The 27,524-nt window shown below is 42.3% G+C and overlaps 1 protein-coding gene across 3 annotated transcripts in view; it reads left to right on the forward strand.

Annotated features, from left to right (window-relative positions):
- The window catches only part of DIS3L2 (DIS3 like 3'-5' exoribonuclease 2), a 212,993-nt gene that overhangs the window by 14,576 nt on the left and 170,893 nt on the right, over positions 1 to 27,524 (forward strand). For all 3 annotated transcript variants that reach the window (XM_065674360.1, XM_065674362.1, XM_065674361.1), the window contains exons 3-6: positions 13,885 to 14,043; positions 14,345 to 14,487; positions 20,245 to 20,298; positions 25,999 to 26,100. In XM_065674360.1, coding sequence (XP_065530432.1) covers positions 13,885 to 14,043; positions 14,345 to 14,487; positions 20,245 to 20,298; positions 25,999 to 26,100 — 458 coding nt within the window. The remainder of the gene's footprint in view (positions 1 to 13,884; positions 14,044 to 14,344; positions 14,488 to 20,244; positions 20,299 to 25,998; positions 26,101 to 27,524) is intronic.

A 27,524-nucleotide genomic window follows, 5' to 3' on the forward strand; every position in this document is an offset into this window, starting at 1 on the left:
GATGCTTGTAGTTTTTCATCTAATACAATTTTCCTGCTGGCATTTTCCCCTAAATCTCCAATCCTCTAAGTTCTTTGGGTGCTAAAATTTGGTTAAATTTAGTTAACAGCCTCCCATGAAGTCCCCGGGTTATTTTCTGGGTTTGATCAAAGACTGTAAGGGTTTTTCCACTTAGTAATCAAAATCTCTTTTCAGACTTGACTGAAGTTTCTGTAATAAAAGGGCTTAAACCCCCTTTTCCTTGGGGGCAGAAGTACTGACTCTTTCTGTGTCATCTGTCAGTCAGATGTCTGCATGCTAGTAGTTGAGATTTGCATGGCTGCCAAGTGGAACTTCAATATCTGTTCTGCCTTGCTTTATCAGTAAGTAGTTTAGACCAAGCTGTGTGTTTTATTTGGAACAGCAAGGTTTCAGTTGCGTTTTGAGTACACTCAGGGAGGGAGTGTTGCTGTTTGATAGCACATTCTTGAGTCTGCTGGAAAGCCTTAAAACCAGACATCTGCAGAAGAGAAGTGTCCTCCAAACAGTTCTGCACGTGGAGTGCAGCGCAGTCTTGGGAACACCATCTCCCAGACATACTTGATTTCGGAGGATCTTCGGAGCTAGAGTACCTGGGAGTGAGAGTTGGCCTTATTGACCCTGAACACTTGGGTGGAGCAGGATGCTCTTGAAGGCTGGTTGCTTTGAAACAGGTTGAGGTTTGTGCAGGGCTGGTTATATGATCTCTGTATCTGCAGACACCTTCCTTGGGAAGAACACCACCACCAGCTTTGCTAGGTAGCATCCAGAGGCTTCTCTTACTAAAAGCTTCATGGGTTTATGATATATTGGAGATATCTTGCCCGTCAGTCAGGGTCAGCATGCCCCCGAGTGGAAACAGACAATTCCTGGGTAACAACATACCTTTTATGAAATGGCGTAAGATTTCCACGGCCCTTTCTGATTTATCATCTTCTGTCTGACACTTGGCATTTATTTGTCCAGCCTGTGGTACTTAACTGACTTGGGCAGCTTTCATGGAGGAGTGTCACTGGCAAGCAGGCTGGTGTTTAGCATCATAGCTTTAAAAACAATTGTTACTGTTGGATGGTGGTGTTGTGCTTGTAGCTGCAAAGCTGACATTTAAAAGGTTCAGCATAGGCAAAGGACTATCCTGGAACGGCTTTCTTTCATGTTTAATGGGCACAGCTGGTCAAGAAATACGAGCCTTAACAAGATGGCAACATCTTAGGGGTTTTGTTTTTCTATAGTACACTGCACTAAATTTTGTATTTGTCTTTTCTCTGGGGAAACTTTGGAAGAACTACCACAGCTTCTGCTTTTCTCTTCTGTAAGGCAAATGTAAGATAATTCTTACATTTAGCAGTGTAAGGTAATTCAATGTAAGATAATTCTTCTTTTTAGCAGTGTCTTCCAGTTCTTACTGGGTGAAATTCAGTATGTAAGAATGCTGTTATCTCCCTATTTGGCACCATTAAATATAAGCCAGTGATCTAAGTAAAGGCCACAGAATCAGCTCAACAAATGGAGAATGTGGTTGCTGTGGAAATCTTTAAAATGTAGCTGATCCTGCCAGGTCCAGTGTAGCATTCCTTAGGTGCCGTTAATCATAGTAATAAGATATGGAAGAGGAGGGAAAACTGGATTTACTGTATGGCCCTATCTAAGAAACACATGAAAAATAGAATGCTTTTTTTCTAATGGTTTAGCAACGTCATCGCAAACATAAATTTCTCCCTTGCTTCTCATAGAAAAAAAAAATGTTGCATTCCTTATTCTTGTGCAACTAATGTTTTTGGCTAACATCAGCTATAGTATGTGAGTTAATATCTGAGGTATCCTCTCCTGGGGAGATGAGATCCTGTCCTTGCAGGGACTGTTTTTGTGTGTGATCTAATAACTGTCTTCCATGCCCTTTACCAGAGTCCTGAGCACACTATGCTGCAGTGGGACTGAGTTCTGCATCAGGAGCCTTTGCATTTTGCAGCAAAACTTTCATCTCTGTGAAGGAGCTTCATTCACTTACTAGTGCTCATGTGAAAATGTTCATCAGTTGGGAACACATGTTGCTGTTAACATGCTATTTATTTATTTTTTAAACTATGTCTTTTTCTCTTTAGCCACCATTATGTAGTTCAGATAACTATGCCTGCCAGTGTGGTGTTGGTCCTAGGAATATAATGTCTTAAAGAACAGAATTGATTTAATTAGCTTTTAATCTTCTCTTTGATGTAACTTGTCATCAGTTTATACAACAAAGGTCCTGTTGAGACCCCTCAGTGTCAGTTTCTTACGAGATTAGGAGTTTGATGATAAAGGTGTGAGTATGGATGCTAGTCTGTTAGTATAATAAAATCACAGTGTAGATGTAATGGTGTAAAAGCTGTTTAGCCAAACTAATTAAATGCAGCAATAAATTGAGACTTGTTACTGACAGATGTCTGTTTCTTGCAGTGTCATGTTCTGACTCTGCTGTTTAATACTTCTGTCAATCATCAGGAAGAAAACATACAAGTAGGATTGAAAGTTTTTTTTGGCAACTTGGAAACTGCAGGGAGTATTGAATAATGGAGACAGTTGCTGGCAGCCGTCTGGATCACTTGGTGGACAGGGAGCAGGCAAAACCAAATCCATTAGTGGGCCAGCATAGAGCCATGCTAGCAGTGAAGAGGAGACCAATGTGGGAAGCATCAGCTTGGAAAAAAGTTTTGGACTTTTGATGGATTAATTAACTGAACATCCCCTTCCTGTGCAATGTAGCCAAAAGGGTAATGTGCGAGCACGGGAACTGGAAGATGGGGTATGGACTGCATGTGTCTTTGTCATGGCACCAGCAGCTGATGGAGTGTTGTGTCCTGTGGTGATGCCCTCTGTTTGGAGTGGATAGTGATAAATTGGTGAATACTCAGAAGATAGCCACAAGGAAGATGAAAACACTGGGTTCACAGAGAATGATTTGAGGAACCCTGCTTTACTTATCAAAGAGATGCTTGGGGGAAAGGGAGCTTTCAGTAAATTGCCTGCATGGGGAACAGATGTTCAATAATAGGCTACTCAGTTGAACAGATTATGGTATAGTGCATTTGAGGCTAAACAAATCCAGGCTTGAGATGCAGAACAATTTAGTGATGAGAGTGAATGACCATTGGAACAGTTTTACGAAGGCTTGTCATGCGTGGGTTGTCACTGACACATTTGAAAGCCCTTATAACAAATTCTACCCTTGGAATATGCTGTACTTCTAACAGGATTTGATTTGTAAAAGCCTTCAGTCTTGTGCAGTCCACAAGGTCAAGCAGCCCACACGCCCTGATCAGGTCTGGCCTGTTGTTCACATAATCTCTGAAGTGTCTCCTTTGCCATGGATACCCAGGTAGGCAGGACAGGCACTTTGCAGCTAGCTTCAGTGGCTAGTGGGGATTTCTCTCCAGGCTGTGACTGCTGCAGGGCTTTCACCGCTGCCTTGCTTTCCAGCCTCTGCTTCTGCCTCTCCTGTCCTATGGAGAACACACCAACTCCTGGAGTGCTTGTGTCCCTCTCTTGCCTTCCCACCTCAAACCCCTTGCTAACTAGTGCCATGAAGTGGTATGGGCTGCATGTCCCTAACTCCCTCTTGTGGGGAAATCCAACCTATGAAGGGTCGAAACTTGGCTGGGGCAGGATGGAAAACAAAATGTTGGGATCTATTGCATAAAATAAGGTTTTCTGTGACAAAAAATAATAATTTCCAGGGTGCTGAAGGAAAATGTCAGCACTATCAGCTGCAGTCCACAGGTGTGTGGGGTAAGTCATGCCTTGGAGAATATTTCAGGAGCTCTACAGATACAAGCCTGCAGCAATAATCTGTTTTTGTTCAATTTGTATGTTTTGGGGCATTTTTCCTCCACAGTACTAAGGGTTGTGAATGAAGTACCTGCTACACTGAATAGGCAGTATGAGAAATAGTTTATGAGCAAATTGTCTTATTCTGCAGCACATGGGGTAACCTCAGGATATGTATGAATCTGAAAGCAGTTCTTTCCTTTCTTCAGCTATTAATGTCTTTGGTACATTAGCACCTCCTGTCAGGTATTTTGCCTTTGAAAGCCTTTTGAGTTCATCTGATCTTCGAGCAGCTTGCTTCCCTCAAACTACTGAAGCCCAGAGAAATCAGAGAGAACTTCCCCAGTATTATGTTTTTAAGGTGTTTTTCTTGAAGTCTTGAAGCAGTCTTTCCACAGCGTGGTTACTGGATAAAACAAAAAGCAAAAGGTATTGTGGAGGACGCTTTGGGATGATGTTGAGGATGAGAGGGCAGTGGAAGCAGCCCTGACCCACATCCCCAGGCAGGAGTGGAAGCCTGGAGGGGTGCAGTCATCAGGCGGAGTAGGTAGTTAGGAGGTCATGAGCAGGGTGGAGCAGGTTCACAGAGAGTCCTGAAAACCAGAAGAGCTGTATCCCCTCCCTGACAACACCACTGTGCTGCTGCACGCAGCTGGAGCACAGTAACTATTTTGATAAACTTTTAGTCTATTGCTACTAAATGAGTTTCATCACCAACCCTTGGTTCAGAGCTTGGAATGGTATCTTTGGCGTTTGCACTCATGTAATATTCCTACAACACAAACCCTGCTGAGGAATTGAATAAAACTGCAGTTGCTGTCTGAATTACTGAAGTCAAAACCATGTAAGCATGAGGATGCTTGGAAGTGTTTTTGAAGAGGAAGCATAGTGTTGTGGGCACATGATCTTAGTGGTCTGAAGCAGCTTCCACAGCATTGTTTTCTGCAGCAGGAAGAATCCATTGTGCATTTTTCTTCATTTCAGTTTTTCAAAGCATAGTCCCTTTCAGAAAGCCGAAGTCAGCAAAACCTTTTCATTTTCCCTAGTTCCATATTGAAATCTAGGGGCACGCAGCACTAGAGTTTTAAATAATTATGTTCAGCTGAAAGCAAAAGAGCAGTGGCAGCATGTGTTTCCCACTTAATTTTCATGGGTCTGGAAATGAAGTCTCTACTCGTGAGACTTCCCTGAGTATCCATGGACATGCCACTTTTTTTGCTGCCTCCATCCCTAAGTAGGAATGTTTCTTGCTCAGCGGCTTGTAAGAAAATTGAAGGTCTGAATGTTTTATAATCAGCTTCAGTGGTATGGTCACCTCCAAAAGCAGCTCATGGCCCTATGAACTCATTCATAAACCATGAGAGCCTGTATTTCCCCATCTGGGAGTCCCCACTGGCGGGGCAGGCTGTCTTCCCACAGCCAGCTTGTTCCCCATTGATGCAAGGATTTCCTGTGTGCTTTTTTTTTTTTTTTCTTGGACATTCAACTCTCTGTGCAGATTTTGGCAGACTTTCTGCCAAAAATGGTTAGAGAATCACTGTCTTCAAAGAGGCAGGGTGAGAGAGCTGCAGTTTCATTCCTGGGCGCACAAATGGCTCACAGCTGGACTGTGTCCTGATGCACAAACATGGTTGTGCTGGTAGATAAACTGCTGGCTGGCACAGACAGAGCTGGGTTAAGTTGAACAGGGTTGTTGGTATCTGGTTGCGCTGTTGCTGGAAGGACTAGTTGCTTGGAATCACTCCTGAAATCCCATTTAAGAGCTGTGTGGACAGGCCTGCATTTTTAAGGTCTGTCTCCTTATCTTACTTGATTTGTCTTGATGGTGAAAAGTTACAGCTCAGATTTACACTGAGGCTGGGCCCTGGTGGCCCATGAAATGGGTCAATTAGTGGAGACTGGTGGGCATGGGAGCTAGTTCTGGCAGCTGGATTTCAATAGATCATCCGCTCACTTCAGGACATTTGCATCGAATTTACATTTTGGCTGAGCCCCTGCATGTAAATGTAGGTCTGCATTGTTTCTCTTCTTTGAATGACTGTTTAATTAACTTTAAACTTAATTATGCAGTCTACCATCTGCCTAAATCCCTACAGTGCTGTCACATCACCATCCTTTTTCACTTCCGCCAAGACATTCCCTTTCCCGGAAGTTTGCCCTACTTTTAAGTCCTGAAGATTCAAATCATTCACATCCTTGGTTGTTTTTGAGAAGGACCTACAGCAACATTGTAGGAACTCCCTTTGGCTCTGTGGTCAGGCTTGGACTAAGCACAGGAGTGTGCTGCAGAACCTCCACTTTGGTTTACATTTCATCAGAGAAGAAGGATCCTTTTTTTGATAGCTTGTGATAAGGAGAATGTGCTGTCAGACTTTCTCTTAGACCATAGATTGAGCATCTGAAATGCTGCCTTCCAGGTTTATCTCCTGAAAGTCTCTTTGCTGCAATGAAACCTCACTGAACTGATAACGTATCTCAAAAGTCTTGCTTTTCCACTCCTACATCTCTAATGAATTCTTTCCTATGACATCCTCATTTCTCTCTATTGCTTTGTCTTTAATTGTGAGCCATCTACTTTATTTAACCTCTTTGCTTCAAGATACTGTAAAATACATGGTGGTGGTTCTGTTCCAAGGCTATTGGAGAACTCTAAATTCATGTAATTCATGTTGAGAGCGATGTTGAAGCATGGCTGTTCCTAGCACAGGCTGGAATGGAGCTTGACTCACAGGGAGTCTGGCGGATGGATTTTGGTCCTGTTTTGTATTATTTGGGCTCTAGCACAGAGTTTTGCTTGAGATATCTTCCAAGGAGTGTCTTTTTTCTTCGTGGTACAGAACTCTTTCCCTGAGCAGCTATACCAACAGCTGTCATTGTTTTTCCTTTTAAAACAAAATAGAACAAAAAAGTATTTGACTGTTACTGCTAGAGAGAGACATTTAATCTCTTAAATCTGCAAAATATTTTGCAAAACAGAAATATATGGTTACTTCTGGCCTGTCTGTGACCAGCATTTTTGTTGACATAACTTGCATTTGAGATCACTTCAGTTATGTTTGTTGTTTTTGCCTGTTGTTTTTGCCTGTGTGTGGTAATTTGATCCCAGATATTGTAGTAAGTCATTTAAGTGCGTGGAGTTTGTGACTAAGTAATTTATATAATATGGCATATATGAAATGTCACTGGTGCATTAGAAATTAAAAGCAATCTAACAAACATTTTTTGGCTGTTAAAATTTGAGAGGGAAGTATCTTAGAGGCTTTAAGCAGCAGAAAATATCAAATGGCTTTTAAATGGCTGTCTAAGCATATGAAAGGAGAAGACATGGGGATCCTAGCAAAACTACCCTGATGTTAATGCAGTTTGTACGGGCAAAGCATGCTTTTGCTAGTAGAGTTTATTTGACTTTGGAGAATGAAAGGACTAGTTGCCTGGTACAGCAGTGTTAAGACTAGGTCTGTGCCTGTCCGGAGCTACCATGCAGGAGCTGCATCCCCCCAAACTATCAAAGCTGACAGAGTTATATTCACAAAAGTATCTGGGATGGGTTTTTCAAGGGCTGTGTAGGGTTTGGGATTTTTCGGGTCCCAGATATCTTTCCAAAACAAGGCAATTTCCATTGGCTGAACACTTGTATTGAGACTATTAACAAACTCTTGCACATCAGCATCCACAGTGGCTCGTAAAGTTATAGACAGGACTGCCTGGCAGGTTGTGGAGAGTATTCGTTTGCCAGAAGACCAAATTTGATATTTTCTAGAATTTGCTTTGCCAACTGGGCCAAGGGCCAACTTGAACTTGTAGATTTGTGACGTGATGCCTTGGGCTGCCATGTGGTTGGACTCTAATTCATTAAGTCTCTGATAAGGATAAGCAGGAGCATGCCTTAGCTTTCTTGCTGCGCTTAACCCAGTCTGACTTAAATGGGAGTGTTGGACTAAGCAGGGGCTAGCACCTGAGTAGTTTTTGTTGCCTTTATTTGGTTAATTCCTGCCTTTGGAGATAAGGCTGTGTTGGGTTACCATTCATTTAGTAGCTGCCATGCCTTCTAGCTCATGGGTATATCCTTGCACTTTTTTACTAAGTGCATAGGTAGGTTGTCTTGAAGAATTAAATGTCAGGGAACTACTTGGAAAGTCTGAAGGAAATTGCTTTAAGTCATTGAAATGTGTCAGCAATGAAATTAAACATTGTAGAAATATGGACAAATATTTAGTCACCATGTGTTGTGAGTGTCTCATTAACTGATAACAAACAGAAGTTCTATGGCATGTTATCAGTTCTGGAGATATGCTTCTCTTTCTTCTCACATTAATACTAACTGTAAAGCAGGGTTATTTGAAAGATTCCTTTGCATATCTAGATCATGATCTAATGCTGGGAATCAATGGAAAATCCTCTTTGCAATAGCAGAGTTAGCAGGGGTGTTGATGCCATCATAGTCTGATAAAGGTAAGTAGTAGATGGAAGTATTTTGTGTTGGAAAAGTTTGTAACAACATTGTTCTGTCCAGTGCTTTCAACATAATTCCTTTTTCACTTTTACACATAGAAGGAATCAGTACATATCATGATAGCTGTCAGTGTGGAGTCCTAAACCTGTAGAGGTGTTACCTGCATAGCTGTGATGTTCTCGGAGTCCTGCATACCATGGGGAGCTGGGTTAAACCTAAATAATGTACATGGTAACAAAACTAGATGTTTAGTCAGAGTTAAAAATGCCTAGTAACAAGGTAGGTGCCCTTCAACAGGAAAGGGGAAAGCTATACCAAGATGTCCGTATCTTGGAATTCACTTAGATCTCTCAAGTAAAACTAGTTCTTGCTGGATCTTGGATGGGAGGTATCCAAGGAGTCATGGATGTGCTGATGAAAGTTCAGTGAGGAATACTTTCTTTCTGTGCTAGTAGTAATCAAATAGCTTGTCAGGTCTTAGAGGGCAGTTGGAAATGTTTTATTTTTGGTAAATAAAATTGAGGGTCTTGGTTCTTCCTTGTGTAAAGCAATATGCAAGTTTTAATGTAAAATTAAAGACTTTCTGGCCTTGCTAACTTCATTTTTAGTTGAACATTTTAGTTGATTTAGTTGGCCATCTAGTTGATCAACTGACTAATAGATGTAAATTTAATTAAATGCAGTACTTCTCAAAACCTGAACTATAGAGTGATTTTGTATAAAGTATGTCAAAATAAGCTGATTTAAAACATCCAGCCTCCTCTCTTACTGTAAGCCAGATCAATTATTCTGGGAAACTGCCTGCATGCATTCCCCCCCCCTCCCCCCCCCAAAATAAGAAAAGATTAATAGGTACTTAGGTTTAAAGATCAAAATGTGCCATTGCATGATGTCACTGTTGTTGTGACAGTGATGAAGTGTGATGGTTTGGATTCTAGATGGTGTTCCAGTCCTGTCTCTTCAGCAGAGCTCAACCAGCCACTGCTGCCCGCGTGTTGGTTACTGGACTTTCTGGGTTGGAGCCAGCCTCCAGCTCCATCCTTTCTATTCCTTTTCCTGGCACCCATGTTGAGAAATAAAAGGAGGTGCTGATTGTGGACTGTTCTGAAAGCCCACAAATTCTACCTACTTTTCATTTCTCTCTAGCTGTGGAGGTGGGAGTTTTATGTTTCTACTTCCCACAAGTGCTTCCCCTTAGCTAATTTGAAGGGGTTCCCTGCTCTGTGTGTGGAATTGCTGGTGCTGTTTGAGTGTCTCCTTGCCTGATACAGTGTTGGGATTGTTTAAACCCACATCTCCCTCCAAAAGACTTCAAGTAACAAACAGTCACCTTTCCTCAAATTGTTACTTCTGTATTATTTGCCATTGGAAATGGCAGGAATCCCAGACAAGTGATGGGTGCATCCATGGAGGTCAGCTCTACATCATCTTCAGATACCTAAAGGAGCTGACAAGAAATCTGGAGAGGGACTTTTTACAACGTCCTGTAGGGATAGGACAAGGGGGAATGGCATTGAACTGAAAGAAGGTACATTTAGATTAGATATCAGGAAGTTTTTTCCTTTGAGGGTGGTGAGACACTGGCACAGGTTGCCCGGAGAAGCTGTGGCTGCCCCATCCCTGGCAGCGTTCAATGCCAGGCTGGATGGGGCTTTGGGCAACCTGGTCTAGGGGAAGGTGTCCCTGCCTGTGGCAGGGGGGTTGGAACTGTGTGATCTTTAAGGTCCCTTCCAACCCAAACCATTCTGTGGTTCTATGATCTGTGCTGCCAGATAAATGTACCCAAGCAAGTTCATTTTCTATGTGTTGTGAATACTTATGTGAATTGCTCTGCATTCAAGCTTGGATGGTTTTGCATATGCACATGTGCTTGGTGGATTGTGGTTGCTTCAGGCCCCTTCTTAAGATGCATCAACCACCTTCAGGTCTCTGTCACTGCACTTTAGTCTTCCTTCTGTTGAAGTTATTTTTATTATATTAATTTACTTGATGTATTTAGTCGTTGATTATTTCAGTGTTTAGGATGTACTTTGTGCTTCTTTTTACCCTAAGAGATTTTGTTGTATCTTACAAATAACATGACTGTGACACCACAAGAAAAGTAAGACTTCTGACATACCTGTTGCTGGAAGAGAGTTTAACTAAGTTTGTGATAGCAGTTATTTCTGAAAGGATAGTCTGAATAGATCCTATGTTGTCTATAGAGTTGTAGAGTAGTCAAGTTACAGTTTGCTTTTTGGAATGATGTCTGTTTTATCCAGTAGAATATTAATGCTGGGCAGCAGACAGGAGGAAAGCCCATCATGAGAACTATTTCTATACATATTTCTAACTTCCAGTTTTAAGAGACAGGTGCATTACAGAAGCGAATACTGAATCTAGTTGAAATAGATGGCAACCTTTAGTTAGCTATTTTTCTTTTAAAAGGAGAAATACAAGAAATTACAGTCATGCAGAACTTGATGTGTTCCAGTTGAATGCTAATTGTGACAGTTGTCTGTGGCTTTGTAACAGGGGTGGTTTTGTTTAGCCATAAATGCCATGGCCAACGGGGTCAAATACTTATCCAAAATGGCTGTGTGTAAACTGGCTTGCAAGCCAGCTATGTCGAAGCAGTTTGTTCATTTGAGTAATTTTTTCTTTTACTTTGTCTGAGGCTGAGTGGATGAAAAACCCCACCGAAGAGCAAGCCAAAGGCTCAAGTGCCTCTCTGCGTGTCTACCTTTCAGCATGGAAAGGTTCTTCTCCACCCTTTGCTGTTACTGTGCATTATTTTTGGCAGTAGTGGCCCCAAAGTTTCTGAACTGATGGCTGTGGCAAGTGCTGGGACAGCTCTGCTCTGCAGTGCCTAATTCTGGCTCTCACCTCACTTCCCTCACTAAACCTTTTTTTTTTCTTTTCTGCATTTTAGTTTTCTGCTCTTTTTTTCTTTTTTTCCCCCCAGGTCCTTCTTAATTACATGTTGATTTAGCTTCCTTTTTATCCTAAGTTCTTTAGTTCATACTAGTATTTTCTGTGACTTGCTGTCATAGAAACGAGGGCTTTAGAAGACCTTACGAGCTCAGCTCATGTAATCCATCTCACTACCTCAAGGAAAAAACTACTCTTTTTAGACCAACTCTGGCAGACATCTGTCTCACCTATTTTTAAGAACCTCCAGCGAAGCGGATTGCGTGACCTCTCTGGGTGATCAACCGAGTGCCTTGCGTTTCTAATAATATTCCTAAGATCCTGACTGTTGCAGTTTAAGTCAGATTCCTTCACCAGAATGTCTCTGAGAACTCTGACCAGAGCAAACTGTGTTGCCAGTTCAAAGCTGTTCTGCTCATATTTCTCTAGGCCTTTTACTTTAGGTGTCTGTTTTTGAACTTACTCTCTTAACTCTTAGGGCATTCGCAAATCAGTTACTTTTAGTTCCATCTCGTCGTGTGGTCCCTGCAGGTAGTATTGCCTTGTTTGCATCAGCTGAACGCTAAACGTGTGGTTGCGCTCTTGACATGTTATGGCTGCAACTTCCCTCAGACAGTCTCCTCCCTGAAAGCGTGTGCAGATTGTAAAAAGCTTGATCATATAGAAAGAGGCTGAACTACATTGGCCTTATCATCATTGAACACAGAGACTGCCTCTTCATTTCAGTGTCCTGTTTGGAGACACTCCTTGTGGCCTTTAATCTCTTCCTTGGCTGGTCTGAACTGGCACCTTGGCTTGTCCCTCTGCCTGTCCTGGTGTATCCTCTTCTGAATTTGGAGGAACTCTCCCTCCTCCTGTTCATTTGCCTGTTGTTATATATGGAAGTTTCTTTTTGTCTTTGGTGGGTAAAGTAGCAGTTTTCATAGAATCATAGAATTTGATTTGTGTGGGAAGGGGCCTTAAAGGTCATTTAGTTCAAGCTCTCCTGGCATGGGCAGGGACACCTTCCACTAGACCATGTTGCTCAAAGCCCTGTCCAACCTGGCCTTGAAAACTGCCAGGGATGAAGCATCCTCAACTTTTCTGGGCAACCTGTGCCAGTGTCTCACCACTCTTATTGTGAAGAATTTCTTCCTAATATCTAAATGTACTTTCTTTCAGTTTAAAGCCATTCCTCCTTGTCCTGTCACTACACATCCTTGTAAAAAGTCCCTCTGCAGATTTCTTGTCAGTTCCTTTAGGTACTGAAAGGCTGCTCTGAGGTCTCCCTGAAGTCCTGAACAACCTGAACAACTCACTCCAGCAGGTCCACATCCTTCTTATATTAGGAATCCAGAGCTGAATGCAGTACTCTAGGTGGGGTCTTTCAAGAGCAGAATAGAGGGGGGAAATCACCAATCTTGACTTGCTGGTCACCCTCCTTTTGATGGAGCCTGGCATACAGTTGCCTTTCTGGATTGTCAGTGCACAGTGGCAGCTAATGTTGAGCTTCTCATCAACCACTATCACCAAGTCCTTCTTAGGGCTGCTCTCAATCCATTTTCCACCCAGCCTGTATTTGTGCTTGGGATTGCCCGACCCAGGTGCAGGACCTCTCATTTGGTCTTGTTGGACTTCATGAGGTTCACATGGGCCCACCTCTGCAGCTTGTCAAGATCCTTCTGGATGGCATCCTTTCCCTCCAGTGTGTCAACCACACCACACCCACACAGCTTTTTCTCTTGTTGTACCGAGTTTTTAAAGATCTCTGCTTATATACAGCTTTTTTAACACTTTTTTTTTTCCTCACTGCTTCTGTTTAATTCCGTGAAACAATTTGTGATTGTGTTTGTGAAGGATACCATATGTAAAAAACTTGCCTTGTAACTTGGATAGCCTCATCGCGAATAAGTTGGCATTACACATTTTCTGACTTGCAGGTACAAGCTTGGACCCAGGGAGTGTAGCCAGGAGGGGCTGGAAGGCAAAGCAGTGATGACATGTTCAGTATCCAGGTGGAGGGCCAAGAGGGCAGCTGCACGGCGCTGGGTTGCATTCCAATGTGCTGATCCGTGGAACAGCGTTGGCATATGCTTTGGAAGCTGCTGCTTGCTCTCCTGGCTGTAGGGAAGGGGCTGGGGTGATGGCAGTAAAGGAAGGGGTGAGTCTTTGCAGAGTATTTTTGGTTGATTGTGGCCTATTTTGAGCAGGTGAGACATTTGGAGTATTGGCATGACTTTGTGGTGTCTTTGTGTACTGTGCTGCCTCTGGTAGCGCACCAGTTAATTACTCCAGAGTGGATTGTTGAGAATTTTTTCTTCCTCTTGATTCCTGAACTAGTTAATTAAGTTGTAGGGAAGCTATATTTTCTCACTACTTGGGGGCTTAATGGGGTGGAGGCTTTGGAAACAGTTTAACAATTTCACATTTTATGTGCTCTAATGAATTTCCCAGGATTTTGGAAAGGTCGTATCCAACTTTAGTACCATAATTTCCAGAGTTTTATTTATTCTGAAATAAGTTCGCAGTGGATTAAGAGGCACAAAAAGCCAACAGATTACAAATGAACTAATGAAGACATTGTTTCTTTTGGATAAAGAGCATGACTCACAGTTGTGACTTGCATTTATGTACTGCCGACCATGAATTTCACTAGGACCAAGCTGTCAATGGGGTTCCTCTTCCATCCCCTGCTATTTCAAACCTGTATTTGATTTCAGGTGCAGAAAAGAGAGGGTATTCAAGGACCAGAAACAACTCTGAATCTGCAAGAACACCCCAGAACTTCGATAGGAAGAGGCAACTCTCTGAATCGCAGACAGAAACAATGAACAATTCAGACAGCAGAATAAATCCTAGACAACTGGGAACTCCCAGAGGTATTAAAGCAGAGTGTGTACAGGCTTCAGGAATAAGCTGCCCTGAAGCATGTGCTCGGCGCTATTAAAAGATGGGCTGGGATGAATGCTCTTGACTCTAAAATGAGCTGTAAAAGACTGTTGATTATTTGTAAAATATGATTATTCCAGGCTTTTTGGTGCTCTGAAGTTGAGTGCCAGTATTTCTACGTAAACTGTTCTCAGAAGCTCACCTTTGAATACAAAGCCTCTGTACAGCTGCTCTTAAGATACATAGATGAGTTTGATGGGCAAGATAACACTTATGAATTTCTGTTTGCAGGAGGAGCCTATGCTGCTGTCCCAACATCAGGTGATAGAAAGAATTTAAATAAGCACACCCGAGGGAGGAAGAAGAGTGTATTTGAAGCCTACATGTCAAAAGAAGATGTATCAGCAGGACTGAAAAGGGGAGAGCTAATTCAGGTGCCTGGAACATAAAATGTCCATTTCTTGTGATAAGTCTGTGAAAATCACAGGCAGTTGTTGAAAATCAGTGTCAGTTGTTTGCATGACAGGGAACTGATGTACCACTTGTAGATGCTAGAGGAAGATTATTTTTTTTTTTCCTTTTTCAGAAGGTCCTAGAAGTGAAACAATATTTTTACGTTAAACTGAAGTGTAGTGTTTTTTTTTTTTTTGTTTGATTGCACTGATTTTACAATTCTGTAAAGTTCCTGATGCACACTCATGATGCATTGCAGAGTTCTGGTTGAATGGTCTGCCAGTCATTGTTGTGGAGACACTTGCTTTTGCAAATGATGCCCACAAACACAGGATGTGCTGGCAGCTTCTGTCTTTTTCAGTGTAAGTAAAAAATAAATGCCCTTAGTAAGAGACTTCTTGCTGAAATTCCTCATAAAGATGCTAATTAGTCCTCAGCAATGAGGTGCAGACAGCTCTGCTTCCCTCCTTCTTTTTTCAGTCTATCAACTCTTCCCAGAAGTCTCCCTCCCAGAAGAAAAAAAAAAAGGGAGAGTGATGGTGCAGGTAGTGCTCTGGTCCTGGAGTCTCAGTGCCCTGCTGCCTACTAGGGCATTGCAATAGGTAGTTATAAACTATGATGTAACTTGTTAAATTGGTATCAAAGGGCCAGGCAAAGGTACACACCCTTGATTTGCTTGCGTAATTTTCTTTGCACCCCACTAAGGCCATAGGGCTGATGCAGCCACTGATGACAGTGTATGGTTTACTGAAGTAAGGCACAGATAGTAGATGGAACTGAAGAGCCCATCAAGATACAGATCATTTGCATCTGTGCATGCGGTTCTTAGCCTTAAATATCTAGCAATAAGCATGTTCTCATTTTACAGATTCTAAAGATTAAAGATTGGACCTTGTGCTTCCATTTGGAGCAGCAAAACTGCAGCCATAATTAGGCAGCAATTGTTCTCTGAATGTCTAGTAAAATGTGGGGGAGGGTCTGCCATATGCGTGGGTAGCTGGATCTCGGAAGGGGTTTTGCTTAGAGGCAGGCAGGGCTGAGGTTCACTGAGGAGCAGGAGAAGAGCCAGTACCACTGTTGTGGTGTAGTCCTCAACACGGCATAGTGTTCTTCAGGACACACCTGGTGTCCCCATGAAATCAGACTGTTCGGGGAAAAAAGGCACATGGAAGTCAGTGAGGTCATGACAGACACTTATGCTGGGGTACAGTTTACCCAAACACACCCTGGTGCATTATGCTGTAATGCCAGTGAGATATGATACTTTCATCAATACAATGAAGTTGCAAATGGCATCACTTCACTTTTTGTCTGATTTCTTGTTGTAATTGCATACTAGTTCTTGTATAATAATACAATGGTGTAATTTCCAGAGGTATGGTGAAGATTCCACATATAAGATTGCCTGATTCTGTCCTGAAGACCAATCTGATGAGCTCTTCATTTTCAGAAAAGTTACTATGTGGAATATCCCTTCTGATGATCAGGGTGGTCCACTGGGCTACTCAGACCTTAGACCAGTGCCTTTTTAAATACAGTCATAGGCATCCACAGTTAGGAAGTAAATGGTGAGGGAAGAAATGGGAGCTTCAAGCTATGACTTCTCCCCATGGCTGCAGTGGCATATGGCAGCAACTTAAGCTTCTGATTTAAACTTCAGGAGTGTTTTTTGCCATGCAGTATGATAGCATTAAGTGCAGTATGTGTAGACTGCCTATGAGGTCAGGTGCAGCTGCAGATGAGGCATATCAGACTATGACTGCTACCTGAGAATCCCATTTAAGTGCTGAGTCCCAGGGGGCCTGTGATTGCATGCTCTCTGGCAAAAGAATCCTTAATTCTTGTAAATGCGTAGTGTCTACTTCAGGTTGTGTGTTGCATAACTGTGAGAGTCATACTCTTCCATACATATTTCTGAAGCTGTATCTATTTTCTTTTCATCCACTTCCACGTCTCAGGAACAGTTGAGGCTGTAAAAGCTGGGTATAATCACTTTGGGCTGAGTGTCAGATCATGAGAATCCTGGCTCAGCATCTTTCATCTTCAGCTCATTCATCCTTATGATCTCATCAAGACCATTCATAATTGCAGTCTCAGCCAGCATAGGTGAGATCCTGAAAGCAGCTTCAGTGAACAGACAAATACTCAGTGCTGTTCTGTGCAATGGCAAGAGACATAGTGAACCTGTTGTTTTAATACGCAAAAGCAGGGCATTGTTCTGGCATGGTAAACTGCAAAAATGCTCCACAAGATCCTATGGAAGAGGAAGACAAACCTGTTGGTCTGAATCTGGTGGTCCTGAGCAAAGTTGAGTGCTAGTGAAGAAAACAGCATGACTCTGAGCGGGGACTGTCCCCTAGAGCATTCTGGAAACAGCGGATCTGCATATATTTGTGTGAGAACTTGAGAGATTTCTTGGAGGGAAAAGACCGTACCGTGAACTCTGAGGATGTTGCAGGACACTGGCAATGCAGCTACTCAACTAAATGCTCCTGAAAGCCCAACCTGTGGAAAAACTACTGGCAGATGTAGAGATCACTCAGATAAAACATGAGTGCCGTGAAGATTAAGTAGTTCTAGGTCAGGAAGAACAACAGTCTTATCTTTATGGGTGCTGATGTCTGTCAGTAATAACAGTCTTAATAGCTTCTGGTGCTGTATCTGACATAACTCAGCTTTTGATAAGTAACATGGAGAATTGTGCCCTGCGGGATTCCTGAATTCATTTAATCATGTGATGTGTGTGGAAGTGTCCTTCTGAAAGAAAGGGGATCTGAGATTAGGCGCTTAAGAGTGCGTAGACTTCCAACTTCCCTGCCTGTGAAACTGTCTGCAGTGCGCAAACACAAAGCATTATCACGTTGGATGGAGTCACATTGGATGGTCTGAAGGCAAACAAGATTGAATAACTTTTACATAGCTGCGGAAGTGTTGGCTACACACAACAGATTTAGTCAGGTTATGTAGTAAGAAGCATTGACCCAAAGGACCATAATCATCCTGAGAAGCACCAGCCAGAAACTCATGTCTGCTCCACGCCTCCAGTGTCTCACAGACCCTCCCTGCAGGGCTGCTGGGGTCAGGCGGAGCAAGAGTGAGCAGCTTACAGAGGTGCAGAGCCTGCTCTGCTGTTAAGAGGGTGTTTTTCCTTGTAAAGCTGTTCTTTTGTGGGTGTGAAGGCTGGGACTTCCCTCATTTTCATGGATTGTTTTGTCAAAATTGACCTTGGTAGCAAGCAGATTTTTGAATCCCGGCCCTTTTTGTTGTTTTGTACATAACAAAAAATCTAGTCAAATGTGTTGTGATAGCTGTTACACACTACTGCTTGGTTCGAGATGCTTGAAGTTTAGTCTGAGTATTGCCTGCCCTGGTTCTAGCAGAGCAACTTGAGAAATCATGACCCTTTTTTATCTCATTGTGGAAGCTCAATAAGGGTAGAAACTGTTTTGCAAGTATGTGGGAAGCTGACTTGAGTCATCAGAAAATGTTTTAGAAACCTTCCTGCAAACCTTTCTCTTCCCTTTCAAAACAAAAGCCCTACTGACATAAGACCACTGATAAATATAGCAGCTATTATTTGCAAGCTATTGTAAAATAATACAATATCAGTGTGACATCATGAAACTCTGCAGCCAGATCCTCACCCCCTAATACACATATGAGAACAGTTGTTCATTGCAGATGGGGTGAGTGACTGGTTCCAGATATGATATCACAGCGTGAAATGTACAACATTGTAAATAGGATTTTCATAGGCACAGATAATAGGGCCCATCTGCTTTCTAAGATATTTTTTGGGAGTTCCTTGCTTAAAGGAAAGAGCAGAAGTATTTTAATGCTGCTTGACGTAAGAATTCTAATCTGATCATAATTAGGTAGTGCATATAAAATGTAAAGAAACTCGCTGCATAGTAAGCATGGTAACACTTTGCTCCTCTGTGTATTTGCCAGAGCTGGGCATCCATGTGTGTATAGCCACTCTGGCGCCTTCTGGGCTATGGACACAAAACCTGATTTTTCACGCACATAATGGATGTTTGCACCTGGCTGATTGACAGCTGCCCCAAACTATTTGAGGGAATTCTGCAGAGTAACACAGGATATCCACTCATGTGCTTTGAGATGGTGGGTAGATGCTGGTATGGGAGTTGTTTGACTTGCTGTCAAGCAGGACAACCATCCCTTTTCAGTTTTTCCTTTCCATAGCATCTTCCTTTACTAACAGCATATTGGTTTTGATGGCTGATTCTGGGAAATAAGAGGAAAAGAAAGACCACTGAAATTTTTCCATCAATGGGTACCAGTGTTAATAGAGGTTGATGACAGCGAGTTAGCTCTCACTCTGCCTAAGCATAAAATATCCTCAGGGTTGCTCCCAGTAGATTATCTTTGTTTTTGTGCTGTTGTCCTGAGTTGTGCTTACCATGTAGCTAGTTAGTGCAAGTTACATAAGGCATGAAATAAGGCATCACAGCAAAGTATTCAAATAGTGCCCAAAGGATATACAATATATGGTGCTGGTATTTCCAAACTTAAGCAAATAAAAACAATGGAAAACCTTCATAAATCTGCAAATTTCTAGAGGTGGCAAAACTTTCACATGTAATCAGCTTTATTTTCCTATCATCTTGAGTGCTTCCTGGAATACATAAAAAAATTAAATGCTGCAGTAAATTTTTAAGGAAGCAATTCCTGTGAGAGGTTCCTATGATTGCTTAACACAGAAGTACAAACAGATGGAATCTGTTCATATAACAAATTGGCCAACATTATTTCAAATACGCAAGTGGAGAAAGTTTTGAAGCTTCAGCCCAAAACAGAAGCCTGTCTGAAGGCAGATACCAAGTTGTATTTCTGTAAGAATCCAGTGCTGTCAGTTACAGCTACAGTCACCTGGATCACAATTCACAGGACCTTCTTGGGATGGGGGTGGCACTGGTGTGTAGTCTGTGAGTCCTTGGTTGGCTCTTCCTTTCTTTTGGATGGACCTGAGCACAAGCTGCAAAACAGGTTAGTTTACTTTGGAGGTTTGATATGAATTTGTGGCAGGTGACTTGAGCATTGAGTTGGCAAATAACAAAGCAGAAATAGACTGTGGAGTTTCAAATGTATTTAAGATAGTTTAACTTTAAACATGTTTAAACAGGATGTAATCCTGTAGACTTTAAATATTTGGTTTTGGAAAGCCTTTTAATTCTTCTTCGGAAATGTTCTTTATCACAGAATTACTGCTACTGTCTGCTTGCAGGAGCAGCCTAAGCAGCCAGAGCCCCATAAGGCTGATAGCAGCTGCCATGCAAGCTCACCAGGCCAGCTTTTCCTCTTTCCTCCTGTCCTCCAAAATAAGCAAAACCACCATTCTGCTTTTCCAAAACAGAGCAAAACCAAGTGTTTCTGTTTTCTGTTTAATGAAGTTGGTGGATGCTCAGCAGAAAATGTATGAAGAGAGCAGGAGGGCGCGGATCCTCAGTTCACCCAGTAGCAGCAACAGCTAGTGATTCAACATCTCTTCAATGACAGACTGCAGTAGATCAGCTTAAGCCTATCACAAAACTGCCTTTTGACTTGAAATTACTCGGATGTGAGGTTGTCAAGTCTTGAGATGTATAATGGAAATTTAGATGTATCTCTCATGTTTCACAGTAGATATATTACTCACAGCTCTCTAATTTAAGTGATGTTATATAAAATTAATAAGATTCAGGCATAATCTTTCTCCTTCTCCTCTTTTTTTTAAGGGACCCTTGAGAATAAATCCTAAGAAGTACCATGAAGCCTTCATTCCATCTCCAGTAAGTGTAATTTTATAATGCTTTAAAGTTCATAAGTAAAGGTGCATTAGGATAAGAGTTATGCTGTGCACAAGAGGTCACTCAGAGGTGAATGAGTTGGAGTAAATGAACGTGATCTGGATTTTCTTTTAAATCAGATATTCCCGAACAAATCTAGCTTTTTCATACCTCACAGAACTACTTAGCTTGTGCTGAAATTTGGGATACTGCTGGGTTCCATAGAAGCCAGCTGAAGTCAGGTTTGAGGACCACCAGATAGTGTAATTGGAAACCCTTGGTTTATAGCTGCAGAAGTTTTCCAGATTTTCCACTGATTTAGGTTAATCTTCCCTAAACAAATATGCTCTCCATTTTCAACCTGCTGCATGAGCTAATTTGAAAAGTCATTCCAGAAATAATATGCATGATTCCTTTTCATGTGCCCGCTTTTGCACAGACTCTATCTCAGTTGGCTTGTGATATACTTCTGTCACAAGGAAGTGGCTTGTACCTCTTCTTTCCTTATTTTCACAGAAAAGAAGAGCTCTTGCAATTCCAGGGACTTTCAGTAGGGAAGATGACCTCACAGCTGGCACAGCCAGGGCTTTTTATCTGGAACTGACTTGGTCAAAATGTTGCCATCAGCAAGAAAGAGTTTCATATTGAAATGTTTTGCTGGTGTGGGGGAGAGAAGGCAGAGCTTGCCCTCAAACAGTGAAACGCTGACTCTGTTGTTCCTGCTACTGACAGTGCTATTGTTTTGGGGCTTCAATTGAAAGGCTTGAAATTTATGGCATTGTCATTTCACGTTGATTTGGGATAATGTTTTGGAGCACAGTTTGTTAGAGAAGGCTGGCATTACAGGAGTGGAGGAAGGTAGGGGATGCACGAAGTAGATTAACTAGAGGAAGAAGAACCAAGCAGCTGTCTGGTAGATCAGGAGACCAGCACTGTGTGTGAAAGGAACTATGATCCTTCCTTCACAGGTGTCCTTGCAAGTGTGTAAGTGTAATCTGTTAAACATATTATCTGAAATTACAAAATGCAAAGTTAGATGAGAAATACAGCTACTCACGTGAGTTGACTTGGATGTGAAGCTTTACCCCTAATCACACCTCGTATCCATCTGTTGCCTTCTACAGTCAACCGCTGTCTGTTCTGCATGCAGGAACACACACATTAAGGAGGGTAAAGTGAGGCTGTTATCTCGGCTATCTTTCTACTTTTCTGCCCTTTGTGGAGCTGAATGCCAGAACCAGCTTTGTTTCTGATAACAAGTAGAATCAACACCTGGATGAGGATGACTATGGCTGGTGTGGGCACAGTCCTCATCTTAAGACATGTTTTAGGAAGCTTATCCTTCGTATAACATTATTTGGCATAATGGAAGTTTCACAGCCTCTCACGTTCTGCAGGATTTCCCATCTTTGCCAGATGCTGCAAGAGCTGCAGCTGTGAAAAATCACCCTTTCTTTCCTGCTGTTGACTAGGGCACTGTACCCGTTTCTCTTCAGTTCTGACTTGGCTCTAGCTTTATGGAGTTCAAATGCAACAGCTGCTCACCTTCTAACATCAGAAATCCCAGAGTGTTTGTTGCTGCACATGTGCTCTTTCTGCTTGTCTCATTGTTGCATGAAGAGTTTGAGGGGATGGCCCAGGGCCTTTCTGTGAGAGCTACCCAGAGAATAGATCCGAGCATTTAAATCTCTGCCACACATCTTGTGTCTTTCCTGCGCACAGTAGCGTGATTTGAAATCACAGCATTGTCAATGTGAAGAATGACACTGCTGAGCACGAGTGATGGAGTGACTGTGGTGGTGCTGTGCTTGTGAAAGACACTTCCAGAGCAGATGAAAGCGTTGCAGATCTCTCCCTTGTCAGAGAGGGATAGAGAGCACTGCCAGTGATACACACAGGTGGCCATGGAGCAGTAAGAGCCTGGTACTCCCTGAAGAGGGCTGCAGAAATCTTGAAGCCTTTGTGGCCAATACAGTATATGTGCCCCAGGAGCAGCTGAGACTTTTCAAGTGATTGTGTTCTGTTGTGATTCACTGCCATTTTAATTGTATTGGTAATCTAATGATCCCGATGACTGGAAAAAGGGGAATATAACCCCCATTTTCAAGAAGGGGAAAATGGATGGGGAATTACAGACCAGTCAGTCTCACCTCTGTGCCTGGCAAAATCTTGAAAGAGATTCTCCTGGAAGGCATGCTAAGGCACATGAAAAACAACAATGTGCTTGGTGACAGCCAGCAAGGCTTCACTAAGGGCAAATCCTGCCTGACCAATTTGGTGGCCTTCTAAGATGGGGCTACAGAACTGGTGGACAGGAATAGAGCAGTTGATGTCATCTACCTGGACTTGTGCAAAGCGTTTGACACTGTCCCACATGACATCCTTATCTCTACATTGGAGAGACATCAATTTGATGGATGGACCACACAGTGGAAAAAGAACTGTCTGGATGGCCGCACACAAAGAGTTGTGGTCAATGGCTCGGTGTCTGGCTAGAGACCAGTAACGAGTGGTGTCCCTCAGGGATCAGTGTTGGGACCGGTCTTGTTCAACATCTTTGCCTGTGACATGGACAGTGGGATTGAGTGTGCCCTCAGGAAGCTTGCCGATGACACCAAGCTGCGTGGTTCGGTTGATATGCTGCAGGGAAGGGATGCCATCCAGAGGGACCTTGACACGCTTGTGAAGTGGGCTGATGCCAACCTTATGAAGTTCAACCATGCCAAGTGCAAGGTCCTACACCTGGGTCAGAGCAATCCCAGGCACAGCTACAGGTTGGGCAGAAAAGAGATTCAGAGCAGCCCTGTGGAGAAGGACTTGGGGGTGCTGGTCAATGAGAAAATGAACATGAGGCAGCTGCAGTGTGCACTCGCAGCCCAGAGAGCCAACCACATCCTGGGCTGCATTAAAAGGAGTATGACCAGCAGGTCAAAGGAGGTGATCCTGCCCCTCTGCTCTGCTCTTGTGAGACCTCACTTGGAGTATTGTGTGCAGTTCTGGTGTCCTCAACATAAAAAGGACATGGAACTGCTGGAACAAGTCCAGAGGAGGGCCACAAGGATGATTAGGGGGCTGGAGCACCTCCTGTATGAAGACAGGCTGAGAAAGTTGGGGCTGTTCAGCCTGGAGAAGAGAAGGCTGCGTGGAGACCTCATAGCAGCCTTACAGTATCGGAAGGGGGCCAATAGGGATGCTGGGGAGGGACACTTCATTAGGGACTGTAGTGATAGCACAAGGGGTAATAGGTTAAACAGGGGAAGTTTAGATTGGATATAAGGAAGAAGTTCTTTACTGTGAGGGTGCTGAGGCACTGGAATGGGTTGCCGAAGAAAGCTGTGGATTCTCCATCCCTGACAGCGTTCAAGGCCACGTTGGTCAGAGCCTTGGGCGACATGGTCTAATGGAAGGTGTCCCTGGCCATGGCATGGGGGTTGGAACTAGATGATCTTAAGGTCCTTTCCAACCCTAACTATTCTATGATTCTATGATCTGAAGTGCCAGCTGTGCAGAGTAGGGGATGCTGGAGGGAAAAGTGGGATGTACAAGTGTTATTGGAAGTGTGTAAATTTGTCCAACTATCATGAGCCTGGAGTCTGAGATACAGAAATGTTTCTTTTTGCAGGAGAATCCAAAGCTGACAGCATTTTCCTAATTACAGCTTTGCTGCAGACATTGAAATTAACTGCTGTAAAATAGGTGTGCATACGCATATGTGTGTGCTTATATATGTATGTATAAGGGTGTACTCTTTGGGATGAGAATGATTGGCTGCAATTCAAGATAAGACTCTTGCAAAGAGTATGGAGATGCAGCTTTATCTAGGTGATATTGACACATAGAATAGTTAGGGTTGGAAAGGACCTCAAGATCATCTAGTTCCAGCCCCCCTGCCATGGGCAGGGACACCTTCCACTAAACCATCTCACCCAAGGCTTCATCCAGCCTGGCCTTGAAATCAGGCATCTTTATGGGGGAAGGGCTCTGCCTTTCATTTTCTTGGGCACAGGAGAGAAGGAAAAAAGTGTAGAACAAACAAATGGTCATGAATGCCAGCCTGTGTCCTGCAGCGCAGAGTAGCTACAGATACAGAGAAAAAAAAACACCCCCAAAACCCAAACAGGCATTTTCCCTAAAAAGTGACTTTGAACTTTTATGTGTGTGGCGGATTTAAGTAAAGAGCTGGGGCAGAAGGGAGAGGGTGGGGAGAAATGAGGAATAAGATCATGTGTAAAAAAAATCTGGCTTTTTAAAAAGAACAATTTCCAATTTGAATTATGTTGGTCCAAGAGGCTTTGCAATTTTTCTGCATCTTGTCATGAGAGGCAGCTTTCACGCAGCTGTTGAGCTGCTGCTGCTTTTCTTTCTAAGAGTAATTTGGTCTCTTGGAGGACAGCCTTAGTTTCACATCATGGCAAGGTTCTGCCGTTTTATTGTTTTGGTATCTAAGCAGAGTAAGATATTTGTGTGATACTAGGGTTGCATGTTTTCAGGTTATAAAAGAAGTTTTTCTTGGAGACTGAGCATACTGGTAGTTCTGGTTGGATTTACTCAAGCGTATGAGACTCAGGAGTGCGTATTTGAGAAGTGACTAAAGTTGTGATGAAGTTTTTAATTCTTGTGAGGTTGGTTTTTTCTTTGAAAGACAATGAAGTAGTAATCCAAATAAACTTTTTTTTTTACCCCAAAACTGTTCAAAGATAGTTCTTTCTAGAGAAACTATGCTGACTGTTTCAATACCAAATGCATTGTTTGACACATTTATGTCACTATAAACATACATGTGGAACTTTTCATATACTGAATTATGGGGAAACAGTAATGAAAGCAGCAAGAGCACTGTCAATAATTAGTCAACAGAAGGGACAAAACTGGCAATCCTTTAAAAACTAAAACTTTGTGTTGGCATCTTTGGGAAACTTCATCTTTATTCACCCCATGAAGAAAACCTTCCAAACTAAATCTAGATTAGCTGAATGCCAGACATGTCTGGAGTGTGTACAATTACTAGAGGCTCTTATGCAAAGATGTTAACCGAGAGTATTGGGAGAAGGTGTCCTAACATGTCTGTTACAGTAAAAGATCTTCTGGCTTTCAGTTGGCATCTGTAGTCGTCATTTTTGGGGAATCTTTTCTAGCATTACTTGTACCAAATGCAGAATATATTAACTCGTTTAAAAGAAAAAGAGACTGCATCCTCAGCCACTCTCCAGGCTACCCTCACAGACAAACCTGCTGATCCCAGAGCTGCATTTCCCTGCTTTCCCATCTCAGAACAGCAGACAGATCTGCATGTGGGGTACTTTGTGGATGGTCTTGTAAACATGTTCTTAATGGCTTTGAGTGCTTGAGTTGGGGATTTAATGTGTGAAGAGCTGTGACTACAGAAAACTCTCTACCCACTCCCAAGAGTAACTGTAGAAGAACTGAGCAGAGCTTGCAGACTATACATCTTGAGGGCTTGGCTCTGTCTTAAGTAAATAGTGTGGAACTACTGTACTGGCACATACATACAAAGGAGCTTATTTGCTGAAAGACTACATGTTGAAGGGCATATGGTGAATCCATTTAATTTCAGTGCACAACTGCAGGATGTTTGTCTCACCAGGATGCGTGTCTTTTTTTGATGATAGTGTTTCAAATCTCATGACAACTGTAGTTTAATATGTTTTGGTCTGGCATTTATTTTTCTTCTTCTTTGACTAGGATGGGACTCGCGATATCTTTATTGATGGAGTGGTTGCTCGCAACAGAGCCCTGAACAGTGACATTGTGGTGGTGAAACTGCTTCCCAAGGAGCAATGGAAGGTCAGTTCACTATATTCTTCTGTAATTTGGCAGAAAGAGCTTATTACTGTTTTCTTCGCTAAGCTTAGGGCCTGAGACAGTGAACAGAGAATTTCCTACAAATCAGATTAGTTAAACTGCGGATTATGGTGCTGTAGATTAAAACACTTTATCCGTTATAAAGTTTGGAAGAAGTGATACCTAAAGAGTTGAAACCTTACTCGTTGTGTAAAATGGCCTTTTTTATTACTATATGGAGAAGTCTAACAACAAGGCTGGTTCAAAGCATGCTTGTCAGAAGTGACTTTTATCATCTGTTATTTAGCGGTCTTCCTGCTGTGGCATTGGACAGTTCTGTGTAGGTGTTTGCAGTTGCTCATCTATTGACAAGTGGTGTTCACGAAGCTTCAGTAATGATTAACTCTGATTTGTGGGTCCTCAGCTCATGGAAAGCTTGTCTTGTCACAGCTCCAGATTTTGTGGTAATACTCTTCTTTACATGAATGAAGAACGTGTGAAATGAGTGGAACAATTTAAATGTGGGACAATCCATTGTTCATTTTCACATCTGAAAATTTCACTAAGACCATTCTTTTTTTCCCTTCAGTGATCAAACTCGAAGTCCTTTCAAACACCTGGATAATTGTTTTCCAGACATGGTTTTTGAACTCTTCTTGAGAATATAAAGACTATTGCATATCTTTTGGACAGAAGTAATAGTGAGGGTGATTCCAGCAGGGTAGGAACTTTTTACTTGTTCCAGCTACCTTCTCTGTCTGCCTTTGAAGTTACATGTTTTTAGGCTTGCAAATGCAAGGTCTTCAGTCTTGGTCATTTGCTGAACCTTCTGCCTTCTCTGTTTAAATCTAATAGTAATTGAAATAACAGTTTGGAACATATTAGAACTTGTCTCTTCCTTTTAAGTATGCATAAAATGAGTAAACCACCTAAGTATTTATTGACACATGTAAATGCAAAGCTACCTTATGCAAAAGGCAATCATAAGTGAGATACAAGATATTGCAGATATATCCATATACAAATAGAGGAAAGAGGTCTGCTGTTACCTGTGTAACCTCTGAAAGCCAATTTTGAGGGTCAAAAAGAAATTTCTTTGATAGCTATTCAAAAGCCCAAATCAGAGTTCACTAAATCTGTGATGATTACTATATGTTTGGATCACCAAATCCATATATATAAATTCTCTTTTGTTTTAGACTATTTCATAGAGTTGGAAAAATGGAGTAGTTTGGGTGCTTAGATCCTTTGCCAGGGCCTGCCAGCACAAGGACTTCTTTGTAGGCTTGATAGAGGCTGCCTGAGCTGGAAGCTTTGTCTGCAGTTTTCCATTTATATCTGGCTGTAAATAAAGATAACGCCCCTCTCTCTTGTATCCTCATACCTTCATGTCTTCAACAGTAATATTCTATAAGAGAGAGGGTTCA

Source organism: Lathamus discolor, chromosome 3, assembly GCF_037157495.1.
Source record: "Lathamus discolor isolate bLatDis1 chromosome 3, bLatDis1.hap1, whole genome shotgun sequence".
NCBI classification, from domain to species: Eukaryota; Metazoa; Chordata; class Aves; order Psittaciformes; family Psittacidae; genus Lathamus; species Lathamus discolor.